The 26,157-nt window shown below is 49.4% G+C and overlaps 16 protein-coding genes across 16 annotated transcripts; 9 read left to right on the top strand and 7 right to left on the bottom strand.

Moving 5' to 3' along the window:
- Nucleotides 1-102: 102 nt before the first annotated feature.
- BMT2 (25S rRNA (adenine2142-N1)-methyltransferase) lies at nt 103-1,140 on the top strand (the record flags this gene model as incomplete). Its single annotated transcript, XM_022610517.1, has 1 exon — nt 103-1,140. The coding sequence occupies one exon, from the start codon at nt 103-105 to the stop codon at nt 1,138-1,140; it is 1,038 nt and encodes a 345-aa protein (XP_022466806.1).
- Nucleotides 1,141-1,855: 715 nt separating this feature from the next.
- IRA1 (GTPase-activating protein IRA1) lies at nt 1,856-10,993 on the top strand (the record flags this gene model as incomplete). Its single annotated transcript, XM_022610516.1, has 1 exon — nt 1,856-10,993. The coding sequence occupies one exon, from the start codon at nt 1,856-1,858 to the stop codon at nt 10,991-10,993; it is 9,138 nt and encodes a 3,045-aa protein (XP_022466805.1).
- Nucleotides 10,994-11,150: 157 nt separating this feature from the next.
- Nucleotides 11,151-12,623, bottom strand: ATG42 (carboxypeptidase C; the record flags this gene model as incomplete). Its single annotated transcript, XM_022610515.1, has 1 exon — nt 11,151-12,623. One exon carries the CDS (start codon nt 12,621-12,623, stop codon nt 11,151-11,153), a length of 1,473 nt encoding a protein of 490 aa, XP_022466804.1.
- A 412-nt stretch (nt 12,624-13,035) lies between these two features.
- MDM20 (Mdm20p) lies at nt 13,036-15,414 on the top strand (the record flags this gene model as incomplete). The annotated part of the gene is made up of 1 exon (XM_022610514.1): nt 13,036-15,414. One exon carries the CDS (start codon nt 13,036-13,038, stop codon nt 15,412-15,414), a length of 2,379 nt encoding a protein of 792 aa, XP_022466803.1.
- Nucleotides 15,415-15,621: 207 nt separating this feature from the next.
- KNAG0K01930 (uncharacterized protein) lies at nt 15,622-16,452 on the top strand (the record flags this gene model as incomplete). The annotated part of the gene is made up of 1 exon (XM_022610513.1): nt 15,622-16,452. One exon carries the CDS (start codon nt 15,622-15,624, stop codon nt 16,450-16,452), a length of 831 nt encoding a protein of 276 aa, XP_022466802.1.
- An 18-nt stretch (nt 16,453-16,470) lies between these two features.
- On the bottom strand, nt 16,471-16,983 carry KNAG0K01920 (uncharacterized protein; the record flags this gene model as incomplete). The annotated part of the gene is made up of 1 exon (XM_022610512.1): nt 16,471-16,983. One exon carries the CDS (start codon nt 16,981-16,983, stop codon nt 16,471-16,473), a length of 513 nt encoding a protein of 170 aa, XP_022466801.1.
- Nucleotides 16,984-17,104: 121 nt separating this feature from the next.
- Nucleotides 17,105-17,686, top strand: PAC10 (tubulin-binding prefolding complex subunit PAC10; the record flags this gene model as incomplete). The annotated part of the gene is made up of 1 exon (XM_022610511.1): nt 17,105-17,686. The coding sequence occupies one exon, from the start codon at nt 17,105-17,107 to the stop codon at nt 17,684-17,686; it is 582 nt and encodes a 193-aa protein (XP_022466800.1).
- Nucleotides 17,687-17,762: 76 nt separating this feature from the next.
- MRPL25 (mitochondrial 54S ribosomal protein mL59) lies at nt 17,763-18,194 on the top strand (the record flags this gene model as incomplete). The annotated part of the gene is made up of 1 exon (XM_022610510.1): nt 17,763-18,194. One exon carries the CDS (start codon nt 17,763-17,765, stop codon nt 18,192-18,194), a length of 432 nt encoding a protein of 143 aa, XP_022466799.1.
- Nucleotides 18,195-18,256: 62 nt separating this feature from the next.
- SMD1 (mRNA splicing protein SMD1) lies at nt 18,257-18,625 on the bottom strand (the record flags this gene model as incomplete). Its single annotated transcript, XM_022610509.1, has 1 exon — nt 18,257-18,625. One exon carries the CDS (start codon nt 18,623-18,625, stop codon nt 18,257-18,259), a length of 369 nt encoding a protein of 122 aa, XP_022466798.1.
- Nucleotides 18,626-18,764: 139 nt separating this feature from the next.
- Nucleotides 18,765-19,727, top strand: SIT4 (type 2A-related serine/threonine-protein phosphatase SIT4; the record flags this gene model as incomplete). The annotated part of the gene is made up of 1 exon (XM_022610508.1): nt 18,765-19,727. One exon carries the CDS (start codon nt 18,765-18,767, stop codon nt 19,725-19,727), a length of 963 nt encoding a protein of 320 aa, XP_022466797.1.
- A 229-nt stretch (nt 19,728-19,956) lies between these two features.
- Nucleotides 19,957-20,499, top strand: NPC2 (sterol transporter; the record flags this gene model as incomplete). The annotated part of the gene is made up of 1 exon (XM_022610506.1): nt 19,957-20,499. The coding sequence occupies one exon, from the start codon at nt 19,957-19,959 to the stop codon at nt 20,497-20,499; it is 543 nt and encodes a 180-aa protein (XP_022466796.1).
- Nucleotides 20,500-20,644: 145 nt separating this feature from the next.
- Nucleotides 20,645-20,935, top strand: MRP10 (mitochondrial 37S ribosomal protein mS37; the record flags this gene model as incomplete). The annotated part of the gene is made up of 1 exon (XM_022610505.1): nt 20,645-20,935. The coding sequence occupies one exon, from the start codon at nt 20,645-20,647 to the stop codon at nt 20,933-20,935; it is 291 nt and encodes a 96-aa protein (XP_022466795.1).
- An 88-nt stretch (nt 20,936-21,023) lies between these two features.
- Nucleotides 21,024-21,953, bottom strand: FAD1 (FMN adenylyltransferase; the record flags this gene model as incomplete). Its single annotated transcript, XM_022610504.1, has 1 exon — nt 21,024-21,953. One exon carries the CDS (start codon nt 21,951-21,953, stop codon nt 21,024-21,026), a length of 930 nt encoding a protein of 309 aa, XP_022466794.1.
- Nucleotides 21,954-22,168: 215 nt separating this feature from the next.
- Nucleotides 22,169-23,551, bottom strand: MTF2 (Mtf2p; the record flags this gene model as incomplete). Its single annotated transcript, XM_022610503.1, has 1 exon — nt 22,169-23,551. One exon carries the CDS (start codon nt 23,549-23,551, stop codon nt 22,169-22,171), a length of 1,383 nt encoding a protein of 460 aa, XP_022466793.1.
- A 110-nt stretch (nt 23,552-23,661) lies between these two features.
- KNAG0K01820 (uncharacterized protein) lies at nt 23,662-24,951 on the bottom strand (the record flags this gene model as incomplete). Its single annotated transcript, XM_022610502.1, has 1 exon — nt 23,662-24,951. One exon carries the CDS (start codon nt 24,949-24,951, stop codon nt 23,662-23,664), a length of 1,290 nt encoding a protein of 429 aa, XP_022466792.1.
- Nucleotides 24,952-25,124: 173 nt separating this feature from the next.
- PRP11 (spliceosome assembly protein PRP11) lies at nt 25,125-25,964 on the bottom strand (the record flags this gene model as incomplete). The annotated part of the gene is made up of 1 exon (XM_022610501.1): nt 25,125-25,964. One exon carries the CDS (start codon nt 25,962-25,964, stop codon nt 25,125-25,127), a length of 840 nt encoding a protein of 279 aa, XP_022466791.1.
- Nucleotides 25,965-26,157: the final 193 nt, after the last annotated feature.

Raw genomic sequence — 26,157 nt, 5'->3', positions numbered from 1 at the left:
TTTTCATGTGGAACTACTACTACGTTAGATGGGGAATAATGATGGGGACGTGAAGCTTACCGCAACACGGTACATCTGACTAGCTCCCCCCTGCTTTGTGTAATGCTTCGAAGGTCTAGGAAGTCCATTACGGGGAAAACTGTAGGTCCAGCGAAGGGCCCCACGATCAAGCCGCAGTTGACAAGGAAGATCATACGGCGGTACCATTTTATTAACCAGCGAGCCAAGTATATACGACAGATATTGAAGATTGGCGATGCTTCAAGCAGCGGTGCCAAGGGAGCTTTTGCTGCTGGCTTTCAGGAAGGTTGGGGTTTGAGGGGTGATGATTTGAAGAAATTTGACGATGAGATGGAAACCATGCTCGTTCAATTGAACAAGCACAGAGACGATTCCCGTCTTTTGCAAAGATGTCTAGGCTACATTACAAGGGAAATGGAGGCTGACGGAAGTCTTGCCAACTATCAACTGGCTAGCAAAATGGGACAGGACACTCGCAGAGGGGGGGATTCTTCTAAGATACTGGTTAAATGGTTGAAGGACCTGATTGCCGGTGGCAAACAGTCGGCAGACAACCTGACCGCTTTAGAGATTGGTTCACTGAGTAAAGACAACCAGATTTCTGTGAGTGGGATCTTCAAAGATGTCACCAGAATAGATTTGAACAACTCGAACGATGCGAAAGGCATCCTTCGGCAAGATTTCATGGAGCGACCCATACCCGAAAATTCCGCGGACAAGTTTGACCTAATATCTTGTTCATTAGTGTTGAATTTTGTCCCCACGCCGAAGGACAGAGGTCAGATGTGCAAGCGGTTTGCATGTTTCCTGAAGGACTACACAAGCGGGGTCCCCACAGAAGGGAACAACCACCACAGCTACTTGTTCATTGTCCTACCGGCACCGTGCATAACAAACTCACGATACATGACTCTCTCGCACTTCAACGGGTTGATGCGCAGTTTAGGATACGAGAACATAAACTACCACGAAGCCAAAAAGATCTGCTACTTTTTGTTCCAAAGAAACAATTTTAACGAAAGCCAAGAGCCACCGCTACTACAGCAACAGCGCAAATACCAAAGAAAGCAGAAGCTTAACGACGGTGCAAGCATGAACAATTTCAGCATACAGCTGTGAAACAAACCAAGTAAAAATTATGTATAAAATCACCGAACAAAAAGCAGGGAGGCAGCGAAGAAAGAGTTGCACAAAGCACTGCCTCTTATACCACTACCGCACTCTCCCACTGGGCTCAGGTGAAACAATCTCAGTCATCCTTGAGAGATGCATTCTTGACGTTATATAACAACATTGTCATCAGATCACGTTTTTTATTTTTGATTTATTTTTTAAATTAATCTCAGTTACAGCAGCAACAAGTGTTGTCCAGTTCGGAGAAAGATACAGCAGCAGACAAGGAAGGTACTAAGGTGAACCAAATCTTTTGAACAATTATCCTTCCTCACCGGGAAGTTGTTTTGTTGTTGTATCTATTCTTTAACTGTTTTCTGGGAGACGACCGAAAGTTACTCGTTTCCCCCCCCCCTCACCTCAGCATATCCCCTTTCCCCACACTTTATCATTTAGAATCTTTTGAAAAGATCTTTACTTTTGGAGTGGCTTGACGGGATAGTACAGTTGAGTTCAGGCTTCTGCAAGTGCTTCTTGCTGCTTACCGACTCTTTCTCCAGAGGGTTTTATTTTTCACCTCCGCCCCTTCCCCATTCTTAACTATTTAAAGTTACTTGAATAGAAGTGCGTGTAATCAGTGTATCTGCTAACCACATTAGAAAACAAACAAACAAACTAGCTCCAAATTGTGTTCTTCCAACAAGCTTGCAATCCGTTTAAAATGAGTGAGAATACTATTGAAGACCCAAAAAATGATTCGAACAATTTCATGATCAATTCGTTAGCACGACACCTATTTTTCAGCAAAATTTTACCCCTGCTGCCGATAGAATCTTCGTCCCATAACTATCAAGAGGTAGAAAACGGAACATTCTACTTGTCCTGCAGATCTGTTGCGTTCAACATAACAGTACACAGAAACTTGAACCCGGTTGTGAAGAACAGTCTAGATTTGATAGATTATATCCTACAAGATGAGCCAATTACCTCTAACAAATTGAATGAGGACTCGATGCATTCGATCCTGGTGGTTGTACGACTGCTAAGTGACTTGCTCGAATTTTACTGGGATTGCATAGAAAGTAGGACTAGTGCTGCGGAGTTTGACCCAACGTACACGAGGCAAAAAAAATTCTTTAAGGGTTCTGCTGTTGGGTTTTCCACGCATAGACCAAGCTTCCACAGTGTTCAACCAGAACCTATAGATCCACCACTGATTACCAGGCTATTGGAAACGTGTACACGCATCAAATTTAATACTAGACTTCTTAGCGTTTTGAAGGGCATGGCACCAGGTTTGTTTGGTCCTGGATCCTCAACGTTGACTAATATTCTTCCCATCTACCAGAAGTTTCTAAAGGACAAAAACTTCCCTTACTACACTGCCAAAATCGATTTGACGGTGGACTACATACTGAAGTTTGCAGCAGCAGCAAATCCGAAACAGTACCACCAATTTTTGAACTCGAAAGTATCTCACGTTTCTGCTAATAATATCAATTCAACATCGGAACTTGGAATAGTGCGGTACCTGGACTTCTTCGGCTGTATGTTTTTGACAGATAAAACCCTGGCACATTTTTTGGAGACTATAAAATCAATGGCGACCACTATGAAACGAAACGCATTGTATCCATTACTTTTATACTACGCTGGGAAGGCAGTACTGTTTTGGATTATGGCAAGGCCGGAAGAGTACATTTATTTGGCACAAAAACTACAGCATATAAATAACGAGACTACACCGCATTACGTGAAAACCATACCGCACTTGGCAACCTGTATGTTTGACGACGTATACTCACATTTTAACATTTCTGGTATCTTAACAAGTACAACCGAATTTGCATCGGAACAACACTTGGCTGCTCATAACCAACCACATTCCAGCTCCACTGCAGGTAATAACGGAAATGCTACCTACCAACCAATCCACCACCCAAGCCAGGCAAGTACACCTGTTGGCGGAGATGTCAGTCGCACATTACATCATGTAGCTTCACACGCCAGTGGCCACAGTTCAGCCATCAATTCGATCGAAGATAGAGTACTTGTTTCGCCTGTTATGTCATCCAACTTTTCACCTTCATCTTTCATTAGTGAAACAAAGTCGATTTCTAGAGATATCGCCAGTTCCGCCTTTCAACCTCCCATGTCATTCTTTAATGAGCCGCCCGCAACGCCTTCAGAGACCTCCCATGTGTTTCCGTATTTGTCCATGGAAGACACGCCAGTGTCCAGCTTGATTTCAAACATTAACTCATTAGACAACATCCTGGAGCTTTACACAAACCTACATAGCAACGAACTGCTATCATACTCCACCGTATTGAGGTTTTTGTCCATCCTGCTTTTTTTGGACCCAGACACGTTCCCCGAAATTAATTTCACCTCGTTCAAAAACATCCCAGACGTATCAGATTTATCAGATTTTACAGTTAAGACAAAAACAATGCGTCATTCTGGTAGTACCAATGGAGGAGATAAGGAAAAATCGCAAAGCATCAAACAGTTTAGACATAGTTTGAAAAAGTTGACCACGTTGCCTGGCTCCAAAAAGTCGCGACAAGTCAAGTTTTTGACTCTTTTGATAAAAAATTTAAACGGTTCGCAAGTGGCATGTGATGTGGCCTTCATAGACTCCTTGAAAACTTTACTATCTATCCTGACCATGTCTTCCTCCGTCTCGTTACATAACCAACAATTTCCATGTGTTGTATTCTCGAAAAGAATATACAAGATACTGGGCAATAACTTTGACGTTGGGAGAAATTGGGCCGCCCCAACTAACAATCACATTAAAAACTGTTTGACAAGAAACGCGAAAACCAAGAAGTGTTTACAATTAGAATTCTTTGCAGCAGGTCTGCAACTCGATCCAACTTACTTCTTGCAACATTTAGATTTGGAGAAGGAATTAGACGAAGTCAATTTAGAAAAGTTATCGATTTACACCGAAGGTTTCAGGATTTTCTTTCATCTTTTAGAGAAAAATGATCTGAGAATCGAACTTGCAAAGAAAACTTCAGACTTTTTCAAGACTTTGTTCTGTACCGTGGCTGATATCTTACTAAAGGATTTTCCATATTTTGATGACAAGGTGACTAATATTGTGTCTTCGATTCTGGATGGATCAATCCTTGAAAAGTTTGACAAAACAAGATCGTTATCCAATATTAACGAGTCCGCAGCTGGATCATCCGAGGTTGGGAGTTTGGAGGTTTGCTCAGCGGGGTCGTTAACCAGACGATCCACGTCATCTAAAGGCAGCGGCAGAAATGTTCCAGGATCTTGGGACGTTGAGGAAGTTTTGCCGTCTATCGTAAGTGCGGACAATTCAACCGATTTCCATAAAAACTTGCCTGATGATGATAGTATAGACACCCCATTCGACATCAACAAGCTTATTGTTCCGAATGCGAAAAGGCGCTCGGCAAGTATGCCACAAAAAAGATTCATTTCACTGAGCTCTCCTACGGACCTAGAAAAAAATAGATTTAGCCCAAGTTTTCCAGGAACCAAAAATGATATGCCCAATCTTCCGACGTCACTGGCACACCATTTCCCTACACACATGCATTCTTCAATGCCTAAAACTCTTAAGTCGCCAAAACAGAAAAATGACGCAGCAAGGAGACTATCTGATGAGAAACTGTCCAAATTCGCTAGTTCCACCAAGGCAAGTTTGCGCCAACTCCAGGAACCTATTCATAATCCAGGAACTCCGTCGAGAGAGAACCACAAACTTGAAAACGATCATGCAAGAAACATTATGATGAACATATTTAGTATTTTCAAAAGACTGACCAAATTTTTCATCCTTCCTAATGCGGGTCAAAAATCTGCCGAGTGGGTTTCAAGGGACTTCAAGAATATTATTAAACCTATCTTTGTTGCCATCATGGACAAGAATAAAGTACTGCAGAATTCTGCCCAATCATTTATGGATATTTTGGTCAATTACATGAGCCAAGGAACCGAAGACATAGAAAAGGACAAACTATATGAGTTCTATATCCTATCGAGTTATACTGTGTCGCTATTTGCAGCGACATTGTTTGATTTAAAAATCTCAAATGCTAAAAGAGAAATTCTGTTAGGAGTTGTGGTTAAAGTCCTGAAACTAAGGTTGGAACTTAGCAACTCAGCTATTGTCGCAGGTATAGAAAATGGTATAGTTGAGATAGATGCATCAGTTTTTCCTATTGTTGCTATTACTGTTGGGGGTGGTTTATTCGTTTCATTGTTTTGCAATGATGGCAACGTTCCCATTTACTTAAGGGAAGGATATAAACACTTCTATGAAGCCATACAGTTTTATGAGACCTATGTTGACAATGTTGATGAAACCTGCCTGTACAATATTGAATTTATAAAAGTGATGTCACTTGATACTTATGCTTCATCAGGCTCAGTGGCGTTCCAGAGGAAGCTGAAGAATAACATATTAAAGTATATCTCATTTCCTGACTCCATTTTACTTGATGCGATGAGCGTTCTGTTCAGAAAGTGGTCTGCTTACACGCAGATAAAATATTTTTCTCAAAGAGAACTGACAGATTTCAGAAATATAGCCGGCATTTTAGCTGCAATATCTGGTGTTATCATGAGTAAAGACTGTACCGGCTTAATGGAACTGAATGACTATCCATTACTAAAGGTAATGCGCAAGGATTTGATTGTCAGTACAAACGAGTTTATCAAACAGCAGTGTGAATGGCTAAACAACTCTGAATTAATAACACGTGAAAACTCGAGGGACTTACTGAGTATTGAACTGCACCCTATGTCGTTTGGACTTCTTTTCGAAAACCTGAAAATCAAGATTAATATGCTCGAAAAAATAGACATCTCTGATCCAAACCAAGAGTCTAACTTTGTTTTACTCGAACAGATAATTATTATTTTGAAAACGATTTTACTACGTGACGATGACGAACATGTCCTTATTCTCTTTTCTCCTCATTTAGTGAACTCCATCGACGACTTAATAGGAATTGTAGAAAAGATTGATGACAGTTCCATAAGATATTATAAAAGTATCATCCAAATGTCTAAAATGTTCAAAGCTCTGCAGCATTGCGAAGTGAACTTAGGCTTGAAACATCATTTTAAAATGAAGAACAAATGGATGAAACTGGTTATCAACTGGTTTGAATCGACTATCACAAGAACATATGATTTCGAAAATTTATCTAAATCGCACCGTGAAATGGATCTGAAGAAAAGAGATATGGACTTCCTTTTCATCGATACTTCCATTGAATCGTCAAAGGCGCTTGCCTATTTGACAGAAGGAGTTCCCTTGGAAGTACAGTCGTCAAACACTAAAGACGAAATGGATAGGTCCACTACGGTTGTTTTCGGGAAGTATTTTACCATTCTACTGAAGGGCCTGGAAAAGAGTACGAGTTCTGATAAGTTTCCTGTTACTCTGAAACATAAAATAAATTTACTCAACGGAAACTTGATTCTGTCTTTGACGAACTTATCAAATTCCAATGTTGATGCAAGCTTCAAATTCACCTTACCAATGGGATATTCCTCTAATAAGAACATAAAAATTGCTTTTCTCAAGGTATTTATTGATATTGTCACCAATTATCCCCAGAAAACTGAGATGTCAGAAAAGAAACAGATTGAAGCGATGGATAAACTTATTCTACTTTTGATCGAGCACCCTAGAATTGCATTTCAGGGTAGTTTGATGTGCAAGTCGTCTGAAATTGATGCGTATGCTGCCGGCCTGGTAAATGGTTTTGAAACTCGGAATGCCGGTCATGTCGTCGTCAAAGAATTGATCATCAATGAGATTGAATGCGCGAATGAGCACTTGGATGTTCTGCGGAGGAATAGTTGCGCAACCAGAGCATTATCTCTGTATGCCAGAATCAAGGGATGTGATTATTTAGTGAAGCTATTACGGCCAATTCTGCAGGAGCTGGTTGATACGTCTGATAACTTTGACATTGAAAAAACAGAACCTGAAGGAGAGTCAAACCAGTCTATCGAGATGTTCTTAAGGTACTTGGATAAGCTGAGCAATGCTATTCTCGACTCACTGGAATACTTTCCGCCTGAACTAAGACTGATAACCCACGCCGTGTACGTGGCTATGAAAGAAAAATTTCCAGAATATGCTCATATTGCAGTGGGGACGTTTGTGTTTTTACGCTTTATTGGCCCGGCATTAGTTTCGCCTGAATCTGAGAATATTATTTTAACGCTTCCTCTATCAAGTAAAAAGGCGGTTATAGCTTTAGCGAAGGTTGTACAGAACATGGCGAATGGTTCTGATAACTTTGAAAAATGGGAGATTTTATCAAGGCATGCTTCGGTTTTGAAAGAGCACACCCAGAAGATACACAGCTTTATCGTGGACCTATGCGAGCCTAATGTGGAAATATATATTCCAATACGGTTCAAGGGGCCTCCTATTGTTTTTGACTATCATTTTTTGCATCGTTTCTTGTATCTGCAAGAGCTCAATATTAGAACGAAGAGCATGAAACTGGTAGACTCTGCAGAAACCTTTGAGAAACTAAAAATTCTTTGTCTTGACATTGACGATATTCTGGGTGAATTAGGACTTCCACTTATGGAATTAACAAACGATTTACCTGTATTTGTCAAGGAAAATATGGACAGATACCCAGAACTTTATGAGTATATGAATCGTCACGCCTTTAAACAGCTTCCTGGAGAAGACGAAAGTCATGCTGTGATGCCAGTTTATCAATCAATGTCTCCAACGGGTGTTCCAATTCTAATAATCTCATTTCAAAGAATTGATCCGGAGTTACGCGACGTGGAGAACGTAGTGTACTCGCTATTACAAATTTATGCCAAATTATGGACAAACCAACACTATATTCTGATGGATTGCACTGGCTTTAGAATAAATGTTTCGAACTTCAAGAAACTCTGCAAATTGTTTTTCAGTTTAACACCCATCGTGGCTGTGAAAAACTGCATCAAGGTTTATTACCTGAATCCAACGGAGCTATTTATGACAAGTTGGCTAGCTCAAAGGGGCAAAGAAAACCTTTTCTCTCAAACAGGGACGCAGTTTGAGTTTATCAACACATCTAGTGACCAATCTCTGTTGAAGAGTTTGGGCCTATCGACTGATATTTTGGAAACATTACAAAACACAAGAATCTCACTTCATGACATTCATATTTACAATGAAGCAAGACAGTGCTTTTGCCCGATATCTTTGAAGATCGGCTACACGCAATTCCAAGTTCTGCACGAGGAACCTCGATCTTATACATTGGACGAACCAAGGGAGGAATTTGACGTAATGCTGAATGATGTATTCAGCTTTTATGATGTATTATCTGTTGCTGCCTCAAATGTAACGGGCGACGAAAATGAGTTCACAGTTAACTTCTACGACGACACAAGACTGATATTTTCTAGTCCAAAACATTTGGAAATTGTGAAAATGTTTTATTATGCGGAATCAAAGCTAGAGACTGAGTTCTATGACACTGATATCACATATTCCCAAACACAAGACAAGAAAAAAAAGCAGATCGACAATAGGAATGAAATCATAGGCCACTTGTGCCTCGTGTTTATCGTTGGATTGTTTAACGAAGATGATACTGTCAAAAACATTTCATTCAATTTACTTGTCGCTACACAGGAGGCGTTTAAGCTTGATTTGGGCACGAAATTCTATCAGTCAGCTGAGATATACGTTCCAAGCAATACCACGACCTTTTTAGTTTTGGTTACCGAGGCGTTATCAACAAGCTTTCCAGAGTTGACTCCATACATCTGGAAGTTTATGATTGACGGTTTAGAAAGCCACATTGTGCCAAACCATGCGATTTCCACCATCGTAACATGTTTGAGTTATTGGATACCTAATCTTTACCAAACATTTTTTATTACCGATAATGCTGATAATCCAGAGCTCGCATCACACGTTGTTCAAACTTTGATTAGACTTACTCTACAGGATTCCGAGTTTACTGCCATGTACTTGCAGCAAATTTGGTTCAAACTTGCCCTGGATAACAGACTTACGTCGGTTCTTGTTGACGAAATTATTAATCATGCCATGGAAAGGGACTCGGAAAACAAGGACTGGACGAAGGTGATAACGCTATTGACAGGTTTTGCTACAGTCGAGGTTGCCAGTGAACTGATTAAAAAGTTGATGAAAATGATGGAACTATTTCTTCCCTCTCTGAAGGCAGAAATATATTCACACAGTTGGTCGGAGCTAACAATATTATCCAAGATATCCGTTGCTCTATTTTTTGAAGCTCCACTACTTGCACAGATGTTTCTTCCAGAGCTCCTTTTCATTATCTCGCTATTGATTGATGTGGGACCTCCTGAGTTTAGGTTGACCTTACATGAACTATTGATGAATGTCTGCCATTCTTTAACAATCAATGAGTCTTTGAGTCCAGAGTTCCGAAAGAATCTTATTGAAATTTCAACTACATTTTCTCATCAGAAATTGAATGCAATAGTAGGTTTCAGCCAGGACAAGGGGAGACTTACTCCAGCGTTGAATGCTACTTCTTTTACAAGCAAAGTCAATTCTCTGGAAAACTTTACCGCGAACGTTATAATGTTGATGGAAAACAGTTCCGAGAGCGAAGCATCTTTATGGAAAACCAAATTCAAGAAATACATACTGGATTCCATATTCAACTTCAACTCCTTTTTATCTGCGAGAGCAATGATGATAATAGGTATAATGGGCAAACAACAAACGTCTGAATTATTATGTCGGGAACTGCTTGCAGAGACCATGAAGGCGTATGCCGAACCGGTAAGCAACGAGGAGTCTTTGTTTTTAATTGTCGCTCATACATTTGCGTACAGCAAGCTAGTCCATGGGTTAGATCCTCTACTTCCTCTTTTGAAGGAGATGTTCTGGCTGTCAACTTCAATGCTTGAATCGCCATATCCGATTGAGTTTGAAGGCGCGTTAATCTTTATGACCAACTGTTTGAACAAGTTGTATCCTATCCATTTCCTTGATGACAGTAACAAGAAGAATCTGCCCTCGGTATTGATGAATTCACGCGGGTTTGCAAGGGAACAGCTGAAAGAGATTGAAACCTACCATGGCAGCCAATGGTCTACAGATAATTTCCCTCACATTGTCACTTCGTTCATCATCCGCGGAATGTCTATTCCTGTTGTGAAGGGTACTGCTTTAGAATGCTTAAGGTCACTATTCTCCAACGCTTACAAAGAACACGACAGAAATGAGGAGAACAGACATCATTTGGTCTACCTGTTTTTGCTGTACTTGCTATATGCTTCAGAGAGTTTCGAGGAAATGCTACATGAATTAAAATTAGATTCTGACATGGTAGAACTGGATGCTACACACAAAGTTCCGAAAACTTTGCTAGATTGGGTATCCGCTGATAAGGACTGCCCCAACATCTGTTTGTATCAAAGCGCACTACTGTTCGACAGTTCGATGTCTGACGAACCCTGCAAATACAGGTTTACTCTAGTGGTACGGTACCTGCTGCAACGAAACCCGATTTGTGCATTCAGAATATATTCTACGATGCGGGTGGAGTTGAGGCGCATATCGAATTTGGAGCAAACTTCCGAATCCGTACTGATCTCCTTTGATATCATCAATCTGCTCTTGTCTCATGGTGAGTTCGAAGAATTGGTGGAATTTGGAAGAGAAACAGAGGCTAGGGTTGCTGCCAGAGGTTTAAAATTGAGTGTTGCGTTTGAATCGTGCGAAGTTTACTACACGCACACAGCGGCTCCCAAGAATGAGGATGCAGAACTGATATACAACAGGAAGCGGCTAATGACAATGATTTTAGCCCGGATGACCCGGTATACGACCGCATAAGCTCCCCAACAGTTCCATAACAAGGCAAGAGCACTCCATGCATCGTACGTGAGACATCATTGCGAAAGGAGGTTGCCGCATGTAGAAAAAAGAAGAAGAGATAGCATAGATATAAAAGTTATATAGATGTAGATTTTGTATTCCTCTGCGCTGTACTTTAGGCGGCAAACTCGTGTGAGATCCACTTGTTCACCATTTCCAAACTGGACTCTGGTTGGTCATAAGGTACCATATGTCCAGCGTCGTAGATTCTCAAGAACGAGAGCCCCTCATGGCTTTTGATTTGTCCAATTTCCTCACCTGTCTCCGAATGGATCCAGGGTTGCAGAGGTAACTTCTGGTATTTTTCAGAGCCTCTCCACTCCAACTGGTCCGTCCATGCGTGGTTGCCCAGCCAGTTGCAGATGAAATCTTTGTCCCCCGCGTAGATGAGTACCGGGATGTCAAGGTTTAGCAGCTCTGCTACGTACTGTTGAAATGGTTTGGCCTCGTCTCCGGTGAGGATGAACCCGTTGAATACGTCGTCGTTGCACCCGGTGTAGTGGTTGACGTCTGAACCGAGCGTCTCCTGGACGTATTGCTGATTCATGTACTCTTCGATGTACCGCATGCCGAAGTAGCACAGTCCGTCATCGCCTTGATCCTCACAAGGTGCTCTGATGTCGTACACGTTCAGTCCAGTCTTCTCGAAGGGACCCAGCAACGCAGAGTTGCAGTATGTCAGAGCGGCGAAGCAGGGGATCGTGTTCTTGCTGACGTAGCAGGCCTTGTTGAGCACGCGACACCGTTCTGCGCCCTTTGCCATGCTCTTACAGTCCTCTGGAGGGAGTACCGCTGGGTACCCACCTCCCCCACAGGCCATGGGTTCGTAGTAATCGGACTGGACGAGTGTGTCCGTGATCCCGTTCCCGATCATGATGGAGGACAGGTTGAAAGTACGGGTCGCTCTGTTGACCACTGCAATCTCATGAGCAATCTGAGGGATGTAGTGACCTGCGTAAGACTCCCCAGCGATGTGGAAGTCGTTACTGCGCAGGTGAGGGAACTCCTTGTAAAACAATTCGAGGAAGACGTACGCGTCCTTACCTGCGAGCTTCGTGGAGGTCACTTTGTCGTCACCGTGAGAGAACCCTACGCCCAAGGGTTGCTCGAGGAAGATAATCGAGGCGTTGTTGTTCCACGAGTGCGGGTTGTGGATGGGTTTGAGGTCCGGTCCAAGCGAGGAGGGTCCCAACTCAAAGAACAACCCTGTGAAGGAGGAGCATCCAGGCCCACCGTTGAGCCACAGGATCACCGGGTCGTTCGCCGGGTCGTTCCTGCTCTCGAAGAACCAGAAGAAGAAGTGCTTGGACTCCCCATAGTCGAGGTATCCTGACCACTGCTTCACGTTGTCAATCTGCAACTTCGCCGGGTCGACAGCCCTGATACGCAGAGCGTAGGCCTCATCCTCAGAGTACACAAGCCTGGTAAACGGGTTCACCGCGGGAAGGTCCACGACCTGGTGCGTGTTCCGGGGCCATTGGGGCACCCGCAATTGCGAGAAACTGTTGCGGAAGTCCCACAGAGATAAGGCATCTGCCAGTCCAGCTGAAAGCAAGCCGGCCAGCGACACTGCTTTTAAGAGTTTCATCTGGTGGGGGAGGGACTGCTGTAGTGAGTTGTAGTATCAGAAGGGGAGAGACAGAGTTGTGTCTTCGTTTCGACGTCTTTTGTGAAGCCGTTTTTATTTTCGATGCTCGATACGCTTACTTCATGAATAGATAAGAGGCGTCTACTCGAGGTTGCTGCTGTTCCCGAAGGTAGAACGGCATCTAAATTTGTGGGGAGCAAGTTCCGCTGCATTGAACCGTATGCTGTAAAGCGTGCTCCGTCAGGGACCCTGTACCGCTCGGTAACTGGTGATCTAGTGCGCAGGCAGCCCTAAAGTGAAAAATTTTGGCCTTTTAATTCAATTTGAAGAGACGTCTCAGCGATGGACTCTGAGGGTATTTGAAGGTGCGGGGCAGCTAGACCAGTCCCCCTATTGCTAGAAAATACCAGCCATGGAGAGCAAGTGGGAATCTGAGGTCCAGGAGCTGATTAGGCGGTCGAATTTCAGACAATGCTTCGAGCAATTGACCGTGCTGCGGAAACGGTACCCGAAGTCTGCCTTCTTGGAGTTGCTCGAGCTGTACGCGAAGTACCGGCAGTCGCCAGCGGCGTTCGATTACAAGGCGCTGATTGTGGAACCTTACTGTAGGGACAAGCGCAGTCCGCGGGTCACGGGCGACCTGCATGCATTGGATCTTTTGCATCGGTTCCTCGTCGAATTGGGCCAGTTCGATGACGCATTGCACGCCGTGGAGCTTGCGCATCTCAAGTTTAACCGTCTGGACTTGACGTACGACCTGTTTGTCAAGTCCATCGAGGACGCGGACTTCCCGCGGATGGCACGCGCTACGTCGAGTCTGCCGGGACGCACGCCGCGGGACACTGCCGACTACGAGACGAGGACCCGCGCGTACCATTTCTGGAACGCGATTGCCACACTGGCTACGTTTATGCACCAGCGGTCGCGGTTATCCGAACAGGAACTGAAGGTACTGCCAAAGTTGTGCTACCAGCGGCTGTCGCAATTGAAGCCACACAGCACGATCCAGGAGGCGATCGTCTACTGTCTTGTGTGCGAGCGGTTGCTCCCAAATGACAACGCCAGCAAGTCTGCGGAGATCGTCGAGACGATTATGCCACACTTGCAAGTCTCTGTCGATCTGTACTTGAAGAACTTTATGGTGGAGCACGTCAAGGATCCGCAGGTGATGTTTGACAGCTGTGCGAAGATGCTTAGCGAGTTCGACGACTACAAACTTATCGGTAAACTGATCGAGAGCGGGCAACAATTGGGCAAGACGAAACAAGAAATAAGGGACCTTGTGAGGGACCGTGTCGGAGATTCCCGGAATTGCCGTCTATCAGGGTTCGAAGTAGACCTGTGTTTCGACAAGAGAGTCTCTGCAGGGTCCCTAAGACACTACTTGGCCAAATTCCACAACAAACCGTGCTGCGCGATCGATATCGAGCATTACCGGGAGCACTTGGATACCCCATTGCTACAGGAGGCGATGGACGAGTTGGAAGCGGATCTGATCCATGACTCGAACTGTTTCCAGCTCCAGTTGACCCCACAACAGGACGCAGTTGCCCTGTACAAGAAGCACGAGCACACTTTGCAGGGGAAGCCGGCCACGGACTACTCCAGTCTGTCCACTTTCATCGTCTCCATGGTCAGAGAGACTCTACGTGGGGGCGGTTCGTCGTCGCCGTTGCAAAACATCCTCACAAGTTTGTCCATATTGGAGAACTTCCAGTTACGGGACCCACATAACTTTGACACGGGCGTCTGGATAATTGCGCTGTACATGCAGCTTGGTCTGACTCCCTTAGCGGTGCCCTGCTATACGGATTTGAAGATCAAAAACGTGCAAAGCGACTCGATGGACTACACGCTGTTCACGCGGTACAACTCGATCTTCCCCGCGAAGCAGCACGATTATATGCTACGGGTGCTCCCTGAGCACGACCGGCTGTACAGTAGCTCGATGGAGCGGTTACCTCAGTTCATCCGCATTGCATTTGAGAGAGGGTCGTACAGTAAGATTCTCGGGATGTTCGAGTTAAGGAGGAAGTTGACCCACTCGATGAACCGGTGGATGCGGATGGTGAGCAAATTGCAGATGGCAAGACTTTGCAACGACAAGCGCACGCAGCAGTTGCAAGTGCTGCACCAAATGTGGGCACAGTTGGGCGCGGAGAAAGAGATCTTGGATAACAGAGACCTCACCGTTTTCAAGACACACGGCGAATGCACTCCAGAAGAACAATTATCGTATTTGCGCTGTTCCCAAGACTGGATCCTGTTGAGCTGTTCCCAAGAGTTCATGATCGAGTCCATCACTAGTGGGACCCGATCCTTTGAAGTAGACGAGTTATGGACCAAACTAGCGTTGTCCGACGATCTCGATGGCGCGCTCTCTGCGGCAGGGTTTACCCAGTGGGAGGCGCTCTCCTTGAAGGTAGTGCATGCCCTGTACGAGAACCGTATGGCCGCCGTTCCGCAGCTTCTAGCGAGTTTCACGAGGGGGTCCCTCGACGAACCCTGGACGGTCCCCCATGCGTACTTGACGCAGTTGACGCTCTTGAAGACTTTGGACGGCTGCAAGCGGATTTGTGACGCAGAGGCAAAGGCCGCTATCAAGAAACAACTACGTTTGCTACGGGAATCCTGCGACGATCAGTTCGCAAGCTACAAGGCGGCGCTCGCTGCCGAGTGTGCACAGACAGCTTCGTCCCCTCTGCTGTCACAATTGGGGTTCCCAGTGCTCGATTCGGGCCCGCTCACCGCCGCTACGACCACGGTCCACAAGGCTGTCCGCAACCTATGAAGTGCAGGGCTGGCCCGCTGGGCCCCCAGGGAAGCTATCCTTGCAATGGTAGGAACCCTATATACCTGGTAAGACCCAAAGGGGAAACGCATAAACATCGAATTCTCGAAGACCTCGAGACGATGACATAAAAGACGGTGTGGGGGGCAGGAGGGAGCCTTGCTGTGGTTGAGTGGAGTCGTCTGGTCAGTTGAGGCTCCGCGAGACATGGTTATTGCTAGCGGGAGAGTGTTTGCTCCGCTGGATGTGAATTGTTTGGGACAGGGACGGCCTCTGGCGGAGAAGAGTCGTGAGAAGAGAACAAAGGGTTTCTCGGAGTTGCCAAGTGCGAGGAGCCATGGAACTTTACGGGTACAAGCTGCTCAGTTGCGGGTGCACAGCAGCAAAACGGACCGACATATCAGCATCTACGAGACTATGCCCTGTGCGGAGCCGGCCCCACGAGAAACACTACCTTCCACACTGCCAGCACCGCTAGTGTTTGTAGAGGACTACCTGCCGGACCCTCCTCAATGTAGTCCACTGAAGAAGAAGCTGTCCCTGCACGACATCCGGTCGCGGGTTTGCCAGCGGGACAAAGTACCGTCCCTGCGGCTGCGGTCGACCCAATCGTCATACGACGTGGCGCGGGGGAAACAGCATCTGTTACAGCCTGCCTCCGGTGACCGTACTGTGCACCAGTTTGTTCACGGTATACTCGGTATGGACCCAACGTCTGCGTTACGACCGAGCGAGTTGCAAAGACTGCACTACGAACCGTTAGGCGGTCCCTCCCATGGCGACACCCCTGTACAGCGATGTGTCGTATGCTACACGCCGCTATTTGACGTGAGCCTCGCATTGGCACCTCTCCATTGCAGTGAGACCGTGTGCGAGCAGTGTGCGGACCGTTACGAGAGTTGCACTGCTGCTCTGAGCGAGTACGAGTTCGACAGCACAATATGCGAAGACGACGACGAGAGCGACAACCGATGGCACTTCTCAAAGGAGCTGTTCGACCAGTTACGAAGCATTCTTCAGCACTCGCAGAGTACATAGGTACGTAGTACATAACAGCTACATGGACTTAGCGAAATCTCTGATACACTCTGCAGCGAGCAAGTGGTCCTCTTCCTGCTTGAGACCGGAGCAAGTAACCGTAGCGATTGGGAACGTACACCCGGCTATGTACAGGGGGACCGCCCCACCGTGGAATGCGTACTCGAGTGGGTCCGCGAAGAACTTCTCGCGCATGTCTAGCTGGCCCTTCTTGATCCCGATGTACAACGAGGAGTGTCCAAACCTGCGGACCGTGTTCCTCTTGCGGCGGATCCACTCGTCGTTGTCTGCGACGCAACCGTCCCCTGAGTTGCCCCGGAACAGCTGCTGCCCAGAGGTCAGAGAGATATCAATGGCCACTGGACGGCCCCGGTATTGCTCCTGAGCTGCCCTTCTGATGTGCAACCCTAGGTCAAAAGCGATAGAGTCCGAGAGCTCGAGCAACTCGTTCCCGCGGTCGAGCCTCTCGAGATCTTCGAGCGAGATCCTCCGGGAGAGCACTGCCTGGCGTACCAACTCCTCAATTGGCATGCTTGATGGTCGTTATTGGCACTTGATAGTAGTTGTTGGTAGTCGTTAAAGTGAAAAGTTTTAGAAGTGAGCAGTTTTGACGGCTGGGGACATCACAGTGGACAGGGCATCAGAGCGCTAGATGCAGTCGATATTTCAAGGCGAGGAGGTCAATGGCCGCGGGATCCCGCGGGCCGCGTTCATCGAGGACGTCTCTGCGTTTCTTGAGAGCCACGGCGGCGCCGATGCCGCGCGTGCGGTGTTTGCACAGTGCCAGGAACAACTGTCCAAGTACCAGTATATGCTGGAGGCGAAACGGCAGCAGCTAGCACAGTTGCAGCAGCGACTACCGGATCTGCAAAGCTCTCAGCGGATCTGCAGCGTGCTGGCTGACTCGCAAGAGAACGGTGATGACGCCGGATCTGACGCTGACCCGTCCCTCGAGCTGAACTTCCAGCTGAACGACACTCTGTACACGCGTGCCAGTGTACCCCCCAACACGACCCACGTTGGGCTGTGGCTCGGTGCAGACGTGATGCTGGAGTACCCACTCGCCGAGGCTTTGGTTCTTCTCGAGGGCAAAGTCGCGGACTGCAAAGAGGGCGCCGCTGCAGCGGCCTCCGACGTCGAGTGGCTTCGCGAGAACGTCACGACGCTCGAGGTCAACTGCGCCCGACTGTACAACTGGGACGTCGCTCAGACGACGGTCCGTCCCGCTGTGTAAACTGTATTTAAAGAGACGAACCAACAACTACTCCTACTACTAAACTACTTCTACTGATAGTCTCCCAACGGCGCTGATGTCTTCGAGGGAGTACTTCCAGCGGCTGCCCGCTGTGCTGCGTCGGTTCTTCGAGCGGTACCCTCCTAGTGCGCTGTCCTCTGGAAGTCCCAGCCCCTTCGTCGCGAGAGTGAACTCCTCGACGGGCCGGTACGCGGACCCTGTTTACTCACGGCGAAGGATGGCTCAAGTGTACAAGCTGGCCGCGCAGTGGTCCCTCACGGACTTGCTGCCGGCTCTCCCCCGCGGGAAGCTGTTCTTCGAGGAGAAGTACGCTGCGAGACCGCTGCTGAAAGGTGTCGCTGCTCCAAGAGGGCACCTACACGAACTGGGGCGCAGGTCTGGGAGACCGCCAGTCGCCTCGCCTGAACAGATAGACGCTGCTCTTGCTGCAGCGGGGAAGAAGAGGGCCAAGCGGCCGAAGCACCCGAAGCAGAACCGGTGGGTCTAGCACTAACTAATCAACTTTACCATGTACATAGCCTCTATATACCAAACACCTACCTACTTAGTTCACTCGTCGTGAGGACGAGGGCGTTTACTAGACGGTGTCGTGGTCGATGTGGCACGCTTGCGGCTTGCCACTGCACCGACTCTCCCACGACGACGCAACGCAGCGACCTCCTGAGGGTCCACGAGCAAAGCGTCGAGATTCAGCGACTCGGGGAGCAGGATCTGTCTGATGGTGTTCCCCCTGACGTTGATGTTCTGTATGACCATGGGTGAGGGCCCTGTAGTCGCCAAAGTCAGCGTCGCCCTCGAAAGCGTCACGTTCATCTGCGGCGAGACGGCCTCGACGGTGCCCCACACGGTGGACCCGTTCTTCAACTCGACGGTGACCTGCTCGTTCCGCAGCTTCTTCAGAAACTGCACCAGCGCCATATCCAGATGCCCCTGTGGTACTTGTAGTACTAGCAGTAGTAGTAGCAGTTGCGATGCCTCTTCGACTTGTTTTAAACTCGAACTGAAACTGTTCAAAGACTCACCTCCAGACACAGTTCACAAGGACGACAAGGCAACGATGAGCGGCCCTGACGAGTGGCTGGAGACCGTGAAGAAGTGCCAGGCGCTGACGGAACCGCAGATGAAGCAGCTGTGCGAGCTCGTGAAGGAGTTGCTCATGGAAGAGTCGAACATCCAGCCCGTGAGGACTCCAGTGACTGTCTGCGGTGACATCCATGGCCAGTTCCACGACCTGCTGGAGTTGTTCCGCACGAGTGGTGGGTTCCCTGACGCGGTGAACTACGTGTTCCTTGGGGACTACGTCGACAGAGGGTTCTACTCTTTGGAGACGTTCACTTTGCTTCTGTGTCTCAAGGCGAAGTATCCGTCGAGGATCACGCTGGTGCGAGGGAACCACGAGTCCCGACAGATCACTCAGGTGTACGGTTTCTACGAGGAGTGTCTCAACAAGTACGGCTCGACGACCGTGTGGAAGTACTGTTGCCAAGTGTTCGATTTCCTCACGCTTGCTGCGATCATCGATGGCCAGATCCTCTGCGTCCACGGTGGGTTATCCCCCGAGATCCGCATGCTGGACCAGATCAGAGTGTTGTCCCGTGCACAGGAGGTACCGCATGAGGGTGGGTTCTCTGACCTGTTGTGGTCGGACCCGGATAACGTCGAGGCATGGCAAGTCAGTCCGAGAGGTGCAGGGTGGCTCTTCGGTGCGAAAGTCGCCCGAGAGTTCAACCACGTCAACGGGTTACAACTGATCGCAAGGGCTCACCAACTGGTCATGGAGGGGTTCAAGTACCATTTCCCAGAGAGAGACGTCGTCACCGTCTGGTCAGCTCCAAATTACTGCTACAGGTGCGGTAACGTCGCCAGTGTCATGCAAGTGGACGATGAGTTGGAACCGACTTTCAAGATATTCTCCGCAGTACCGGACGACTACGTCCAGGAGAACGGCGGCATCGTCCCGGCATCGGGGGGAGGCGACGCCGCGGGCGCTGGGAACCAGAGAGCTGGGTACTTTTTGTAACGAGGCTGCAAAGCTCCGCAACTTCGCCGCGTCGCAGCCCTGTTACAGTCACATCACTGCAGCGTGCTACTATCCTGCTACGACACCGATTGCACCCCATTACAACCCTGCTAATACGCCCTCTTTTGTGTCATCTATAAACCCCATTTCTGTATACAATTTGTGTCACTTCGACCACTATCACTATCACTATCCCTATCACCACTATTACACCGCCTGCACCAGCGCGATGAGACTGCCCCCGCTGCTGCTACTTGTATACTGCTGTGTTGCCCATGGGTCGCTGCTGTTCGCTGGCAGGGACTCGGGCCCTCACGCGGTCACCGACAGTGTGGAGATCCCCGGTGGGTCTCCCCTCCAACTGTGCGACACCGCAAGTGGCCCCCTGGGCCTCACGATCGAAAGCCTCGAACTAGACCCAACACCTGCAAAGCGTGCCGCCAACCTGACGATCACCGCTCGCGGGGTCCTTCACGTTGCCGTGACACAAGGCTCCTACGTCGACGTTGAGGTCCGGCTGGGACTCATCCGCATCCTCACACAGCGGTTCGACCTCTGCGACGTGTCCCGAGACAACAACATAGAGGGGCTACAGTGTCCTGTCTCTAAAGGCCCTCACACACTCGTCCACACGGTGCAAGTGCCCGCAGAGGTGCCCGCCGGAAGGTATTCCGTCTTTGCAAGAGCCTACTCGGCAGCTGGGACGCAACTGACCTGTCTCACGGGGGACATAGTGTTCCAGCAGCGTGGCCCAGCAGTAATAGACCACTGAGACACCCCGTCACGCTGCAACTCGCTAGACATACAGTACGTACCTGCTACTTTCTATATATATAATAGCGTCTTATCGAACTCATTAACGTTAAACACTGTTGTACTCTGTACTTGGGCACCACGGTATCACCAGCACCGCAGGAATGCCCAAACCACCAGTGAACAGGTTGCCACCACTGCCCAGGCTGAGGGTGAAGAAGCCCGTGATCCGGCAGGAGACGAACCGGTGTCTCGTGCTGATGTCGAACCTGTTGCAATGTTGGTCTTCCAACGGACACATGAACCCAGTGTGTAGCAATCTTGCAGAGGAGTTGAAACTATGCACGGCGAAGAACGCACAAGGTGGGCAAGCTGGGCAGAAACAGCAGAAGAGCAATATCAACTACCATGCGGCAAGACTTTACGACAAGATTAGCGGGAAACCGCACGACTAAGAACAAGAACAACCCTGTTTATACCTGTACATAACTTACAAACACAGTCTATAGGATTCTATCCACACACGCCCACGTCGCATAGGGTTCACTTCCCTTTCTTGAGTCGTCCAGCTCGCTCCAACGAGTCGTCCGTCAGGTACCACCCGGGGAGGTACTGTTCTGCGAGAGACTGGAGCCACTCCTCTGAATGCTCTTCCCGTGCAGTGGCACTGGCAATGTACCGGTGGTCGATCTCCCATTGGAAGGGCGACCGTCCCTCCTCCTTCTCCCTGGCCCCACTATGTTTCGTCCGTAGAAGGTGTGGGTTCGGTGTTGTGCCCTCGATGGACCCAATCGAGGTGAACCCGACTTTGTATAGTTCACTGATAGGTTCCCCCGAGTACAGCAGGAAAGACCACACGTTGCTCAGTCTCCAATGGAGCAACGGTTGTAACCGGACGAAATCGGGCCAGTTACTATCCGTCCTCTGTATGGGTTCCAACTGATCGCCAAAGGGGTCCGTGTACCGTACACCAATGACAATCGCCCTCGTGCCCTCCCCTGGGCCGTCCAGGAACCGTCTAAACTGCGAGGGCATGTCGCAAGGTCCGTCGTTACACTGAGGGCAGGACTCGTATAACTCCAAATGGTACCTTGCGGCGGACTCGTTGATGAACCGGTAGAGGATCGGGAACGTCTCGTCCAAGTTAATGAACACACTGGGCAGAGAGTGCATCGGGAACAACTGGAACTGTAGGGCGTACTGAGACTTCCCAGCCTGAACCACGAAGAATTCCCACAGACACCCCAAATACAGCAGAAGCAGCACTTGACAGTCCTTGCCCCCATTGTAACTGAACGAAATCTCGCCGTCCAGCGGCGACCACCGCGTGAAGATGTCCTCGAGGAAGTAGTCCCTCGTCAAACGGATCGCATTTTGGGTCTCGTTGATGACACCATCGAGCGTGGAGCCGTCCAAATCCAGGTACGATTGCGCCAGTTCGTAGCAGTGCCTCGATATTTCCGCAAGCGTCATCGCCGAGTTGCGCAATGGAGCCAGCAAGGCGAGCAGTTGAGCAGTCAACCACACGAAACGCCCTCCAATGTCTTCAAACTTGCAACTCATCGTTAAAACGACGTACAAAATTTTTCAGTTCGATGACCAGGTCCCAACGACGACGATGCCGGCAGTATTTACAAGGTTTGCGCTGAGATGTTACTTACGATTGGCGACTGGGCAGTGCTCTCTTGTCAGCTGGTCAATTGCCGCTTTAAATGGCGCAAGTAGTTCTCCACAATGAGCAGGTCCGAACTTGTTTCTTTGTTCCAGATGACACCGACTGTAAGGGCACGGTTCTTCATCTGTTGCCAGTTGTCCTCGTCGATGATGTCGTCGTTGATCGAGCGCATCTCGTGCACGATCTTGTCGAGGATCCCGACAGTGTAGATGTCCCCCCTAACGCCGTTCGTCTGCATCTCTGCAGTCAGTTGGGCGATTCGGTGTGCCTCAGGGTAGTTATCCCACGTCAATTCGAGTAGGCAGTTGTAGAAGTCCACGTCGCACAGGTACAAGTAAGATGAGACGTCCGCGCTGCGGCGGCAGAACTCGTATACGCACATCGCGAGTGTGTACCGCCTCGCACTGGACCACGCCTGAGTCTGCCGCAACAAGTGACAGATCGTGTAGGGCAACGTCACCGGCTGTGGTTCCGGCACAGCAGCGTCCCCAGGATTTGCTCGACTCCGGAACGTACTCGCTGGAGGACTTCCCCGTGGGGACATTGTGCTCACTGCTTTATCGAGACTCTTGTCGCGGCGCTCAAAGTTCTCCATCGCATCCCGGACGTACACCGTAGCGTCGTAATCTGTCCGGATGCGCTCCAAGAACACTGGACTCTCCATGTACGGCCGCATCGCCTGTGTCAGTTCCGCTTTGAACCGTTCCTCGGCCTCCACTTTCTGCAGGTCGATGTGCAGGTCCTTAGAGATTTCCGGGAGTGGAGCGGTCTGCTCCAGGGCACTGCCACTGGCACCGTCGACCCTATCGAGCGTCTTCCGCTTTTGTTTCCCTGCAACAGTGCCAGCTCGTCTTCCATTGCGCTGAGCATATTGAACACAGAGATGTTCTGGTCCTGATCCTGGTCCTGCTCCGATTCCTGGTCTGCAGCTACGGACCCCAGCCTTCAACCGCTCCAATTGCAGGACGACATTAGCGTCCGTGAACCGTTGTCTCTGCGGTGGCTGTCTCGGTGGCTGCTGTTGTTCCGTCTTGTCCAAGTCGTACTTTCCAAAGGACACCTTCAAGTTCAGCGAGTCCCGTGGTTCCCGCCGCCGCAGGGATTCCCGTTCCTGCTTTTCCTGCATGTTGGCAAACAGCTTATCAAACATAGCACGCTCTTGGATTGTCTCGTCGCTCTGCGTAGCCGGTGTCTGGGCCACTTTACTCCTGAAGCTGGGCCCATCGCCACGGGTATCGCCATGAATATCGCTGCTAAACGGCTCGTTCTTCGCCCAACGTGCACTCCAGTGAAACAGTCGAGCGTGGCAGCACCTGTGCTGTACACTCCGCAGCGGCAACATACCTGGACCGCTGAAACTCGTTACAGAGTTCCTCATCTCTGCGTCTTTAAGCATCAAACAACAGTCTCTCAATTACATATTGAAACAGAGTTACTACAAACGTACAAACGTATAGATCCTATGTGAATGGAGACCCTCACTTGACGGTGCGACTCACAACGGGGTCAGAACCCGTCGAGGGCCTTCGTGGCCCGCTGCAGTCGCTTCAACCCTTCCTCGTAGCGTTCCGGGTCGAGCACCATGTCCGCAGTGAGCCTCGAGAGCGAGTCGACGAGCCGTTCGAGCGCCCGCTTCTCCTCAACGCGCATCTCGAGCTGAGCGAACTCTGAGCCCAGTAGCGTTCCCCTCGTCATCGAGAGCAGTTGCGATATCGTCTCCGTGCTGAAAGGCCGCGGTTTCCCTTCCTTCTCGTGTCTGTGCTGTCTCCGTCTCCTCTGCTTACTCTTGCCATCGCTTGTAACCTGCGTGCCCTTGCTCTCCGGGGTGACGTCGACAAATTGAGCGTCCTCGTGGTGGTCTTGCTCTTGCTCTTGCTCTTCGGCAGGTGCGAGTACCTCTGACCCGTCCTCGTTAAAGAGCATCGTTCTGGGCCTCGCTTTGCTGCGCGGTGGAGCTGTAGGGATTACGGGCGCCATCTCTGTCCTGTGCGGGTCCCTCCTCGACTTAGTCCTATGTGCATTCGTCGTCAGCGGCGGGATGATACTCGACTGTATCGACGCCGAATCGTCCTGCGACGGCGAACTGGATTCCTCGAGGACAGGTGCAACCGCTGGCACAAGAATTGGTTCTCTATTGGCACCACTGGCATCACCGCTTTGCAACTTGGGTGGTTTGCTTGGTGTCTCGGAATGCACAGAGCTGAACCTGCTCACGGGCTTGGCGTTCGTGATCTGTTTGATGACAAGTTCACGGCTGCGGTCCTCCCCTTCGCCCTCGTCCACGCCTTCGTCCACGCCCTCGCCTGCCAATCCACCGGGTACCTTGGGTACCTTGGGCACCGAATCCTTATCAATCGTCCACCCAATACCTATAGGAGCAGCACCAACATGGCCCTGCGGATCCCTGTTCTTTACTACGTACGAGACCTCCGTACCTTCGTGGACCACACCAGAGTAGTTCGAGACCATACTGTATCTGTATGCACTATCTTGCACACTCATTCTGTTCGCGTTGCTCGCGTCAGCGTACGATACGGAGGAGCCTGAGTCGGACTCAGAGGTCAACTGGCCTCTCCCAGGTGGCCCACCATCCAACTTCGCAGCAGTCAAGGGACTGATGATCGCAACGCCGCTACCCACAGAGGACGAGCCGGATTCTGGCTTGCGAGATGCCACGGGCGGTAGAGAACTCGCATCGCTCGACTCCAAGTCGAGTTCGTTGATCATCGCGGAAAGCCTCTCCTGCGTCTCCAGCGACTTCTTGGGCGACGGATTGTCCAACGACACACCAGACATCTCACACACTGTTGCAATTGACCGATACGGGGAGTGTGGATCACTGACAGCGTGGTTCGTCGTATCCTTCAGTGGATTGAGTCCTCGAACTGCGTGCAGTGTCAACAGCGTCGATATTTAAAAGGACCTCGAAGATCCACTGCGATGGGCAGATCAATTGGCGATTCCGATGGTTATGCGTCGCTGTGCGGGTCTTGCTGTGTCTCTGGTGCTGTGTAGAGGAACTGGACATAGAAGAGGCCGTTGGGTGCGTCCCAGTAAGTCAGTTGCGCGTTCGTGCGGTCCACGGCGATCTTGCCCGTCGGTGTCTCTACAGAGATGTTGCCCTCGTGCACATCCACATCAAACTCTACGTCTCTCGTTGCGTCTAGTGGGACTCCGACGTTGTTGAAGGGCGGATACGCGATGATCAGCGTCTTACCCTTGTTGTTGTTGTCGTCGCCAGGCAACTCGAAGGATGACATGATCCTGATGAAAGGTGGAGGGTCCCTGCTGTGCGGTGCCCCCGAGTACTCCACACGTATTGCAAGCCCGTCTCTGTGAGTGTCACGGATGGGGACCACTTGACAAGCAGGAGTCACGCCGTTCGCACCGAGAGACTTGCGCGTCTCGTCGACCTTCGCCTGGTACTCCAGTTCCGCAGTGCTGGCACCCGGTTGGGTACCGGGACCCTGTGAGCCACGCTGGTCACTGCTGACCCTCCGTAGAACGTTCAGTCCGTGCTTCTTCCCCTGTAGGTGTCGCTCGACACTGCTCCAGGACATGTGCAAAGTGTTGCACAGCTTACAGATCAGCTTCCCGGACCGGTTCTTGTAGATGTACGGGTCGCTCCGTGTCTCACCACCACCACTACCGTTGGGGGTCACTCCGTCCTGGGTAGCGTACGTGTACGGGATCTCTTGGTCGTGACTCAGTAACTGTTCCACCTGCCGTCTCCGTTGCAGATTGAACTCGGACTCGGTGGCCATCCCGCCACCGCCCTTCTTCGACCCTGCCCTGCTGCTGTAGTCCATGTCTCCCTGGTGTTCGTGTCGTGGGAGGGTTGCGCAGAAGAGAGAACCACCCAGCAAGACTTGAAGCGATGAGCTTCAATCAACTTCGAGTTAAAACCGTCTGAAAAGTGCTACATCAGTGGTATCACCACCACAACTACATACTCAAATGGACTTGGCCCTCGGATGCAGCATTATCTTATACACATATGTA

Source organism: Huiozyma naganishii, chromosome 11, assembly GCF_000348985.1.
Source record: "Huiozyma naganishii CBS 8797 chromosome 11, complete genome".
Classification (NCBI taxonomy): domain Eukaryota; kingdom Fungi; phylum Ascomycota; class Saccharomycetes; order Saccharomycetales; family Saccharomycetaceae; genus Huiozyma; species Huiozyma naganishii.
The sequence above is the reverse complement of the archived record's forward strand: the minus strand, read 5'-3'. Positions and strand labels throughout refer to the sequence as shown.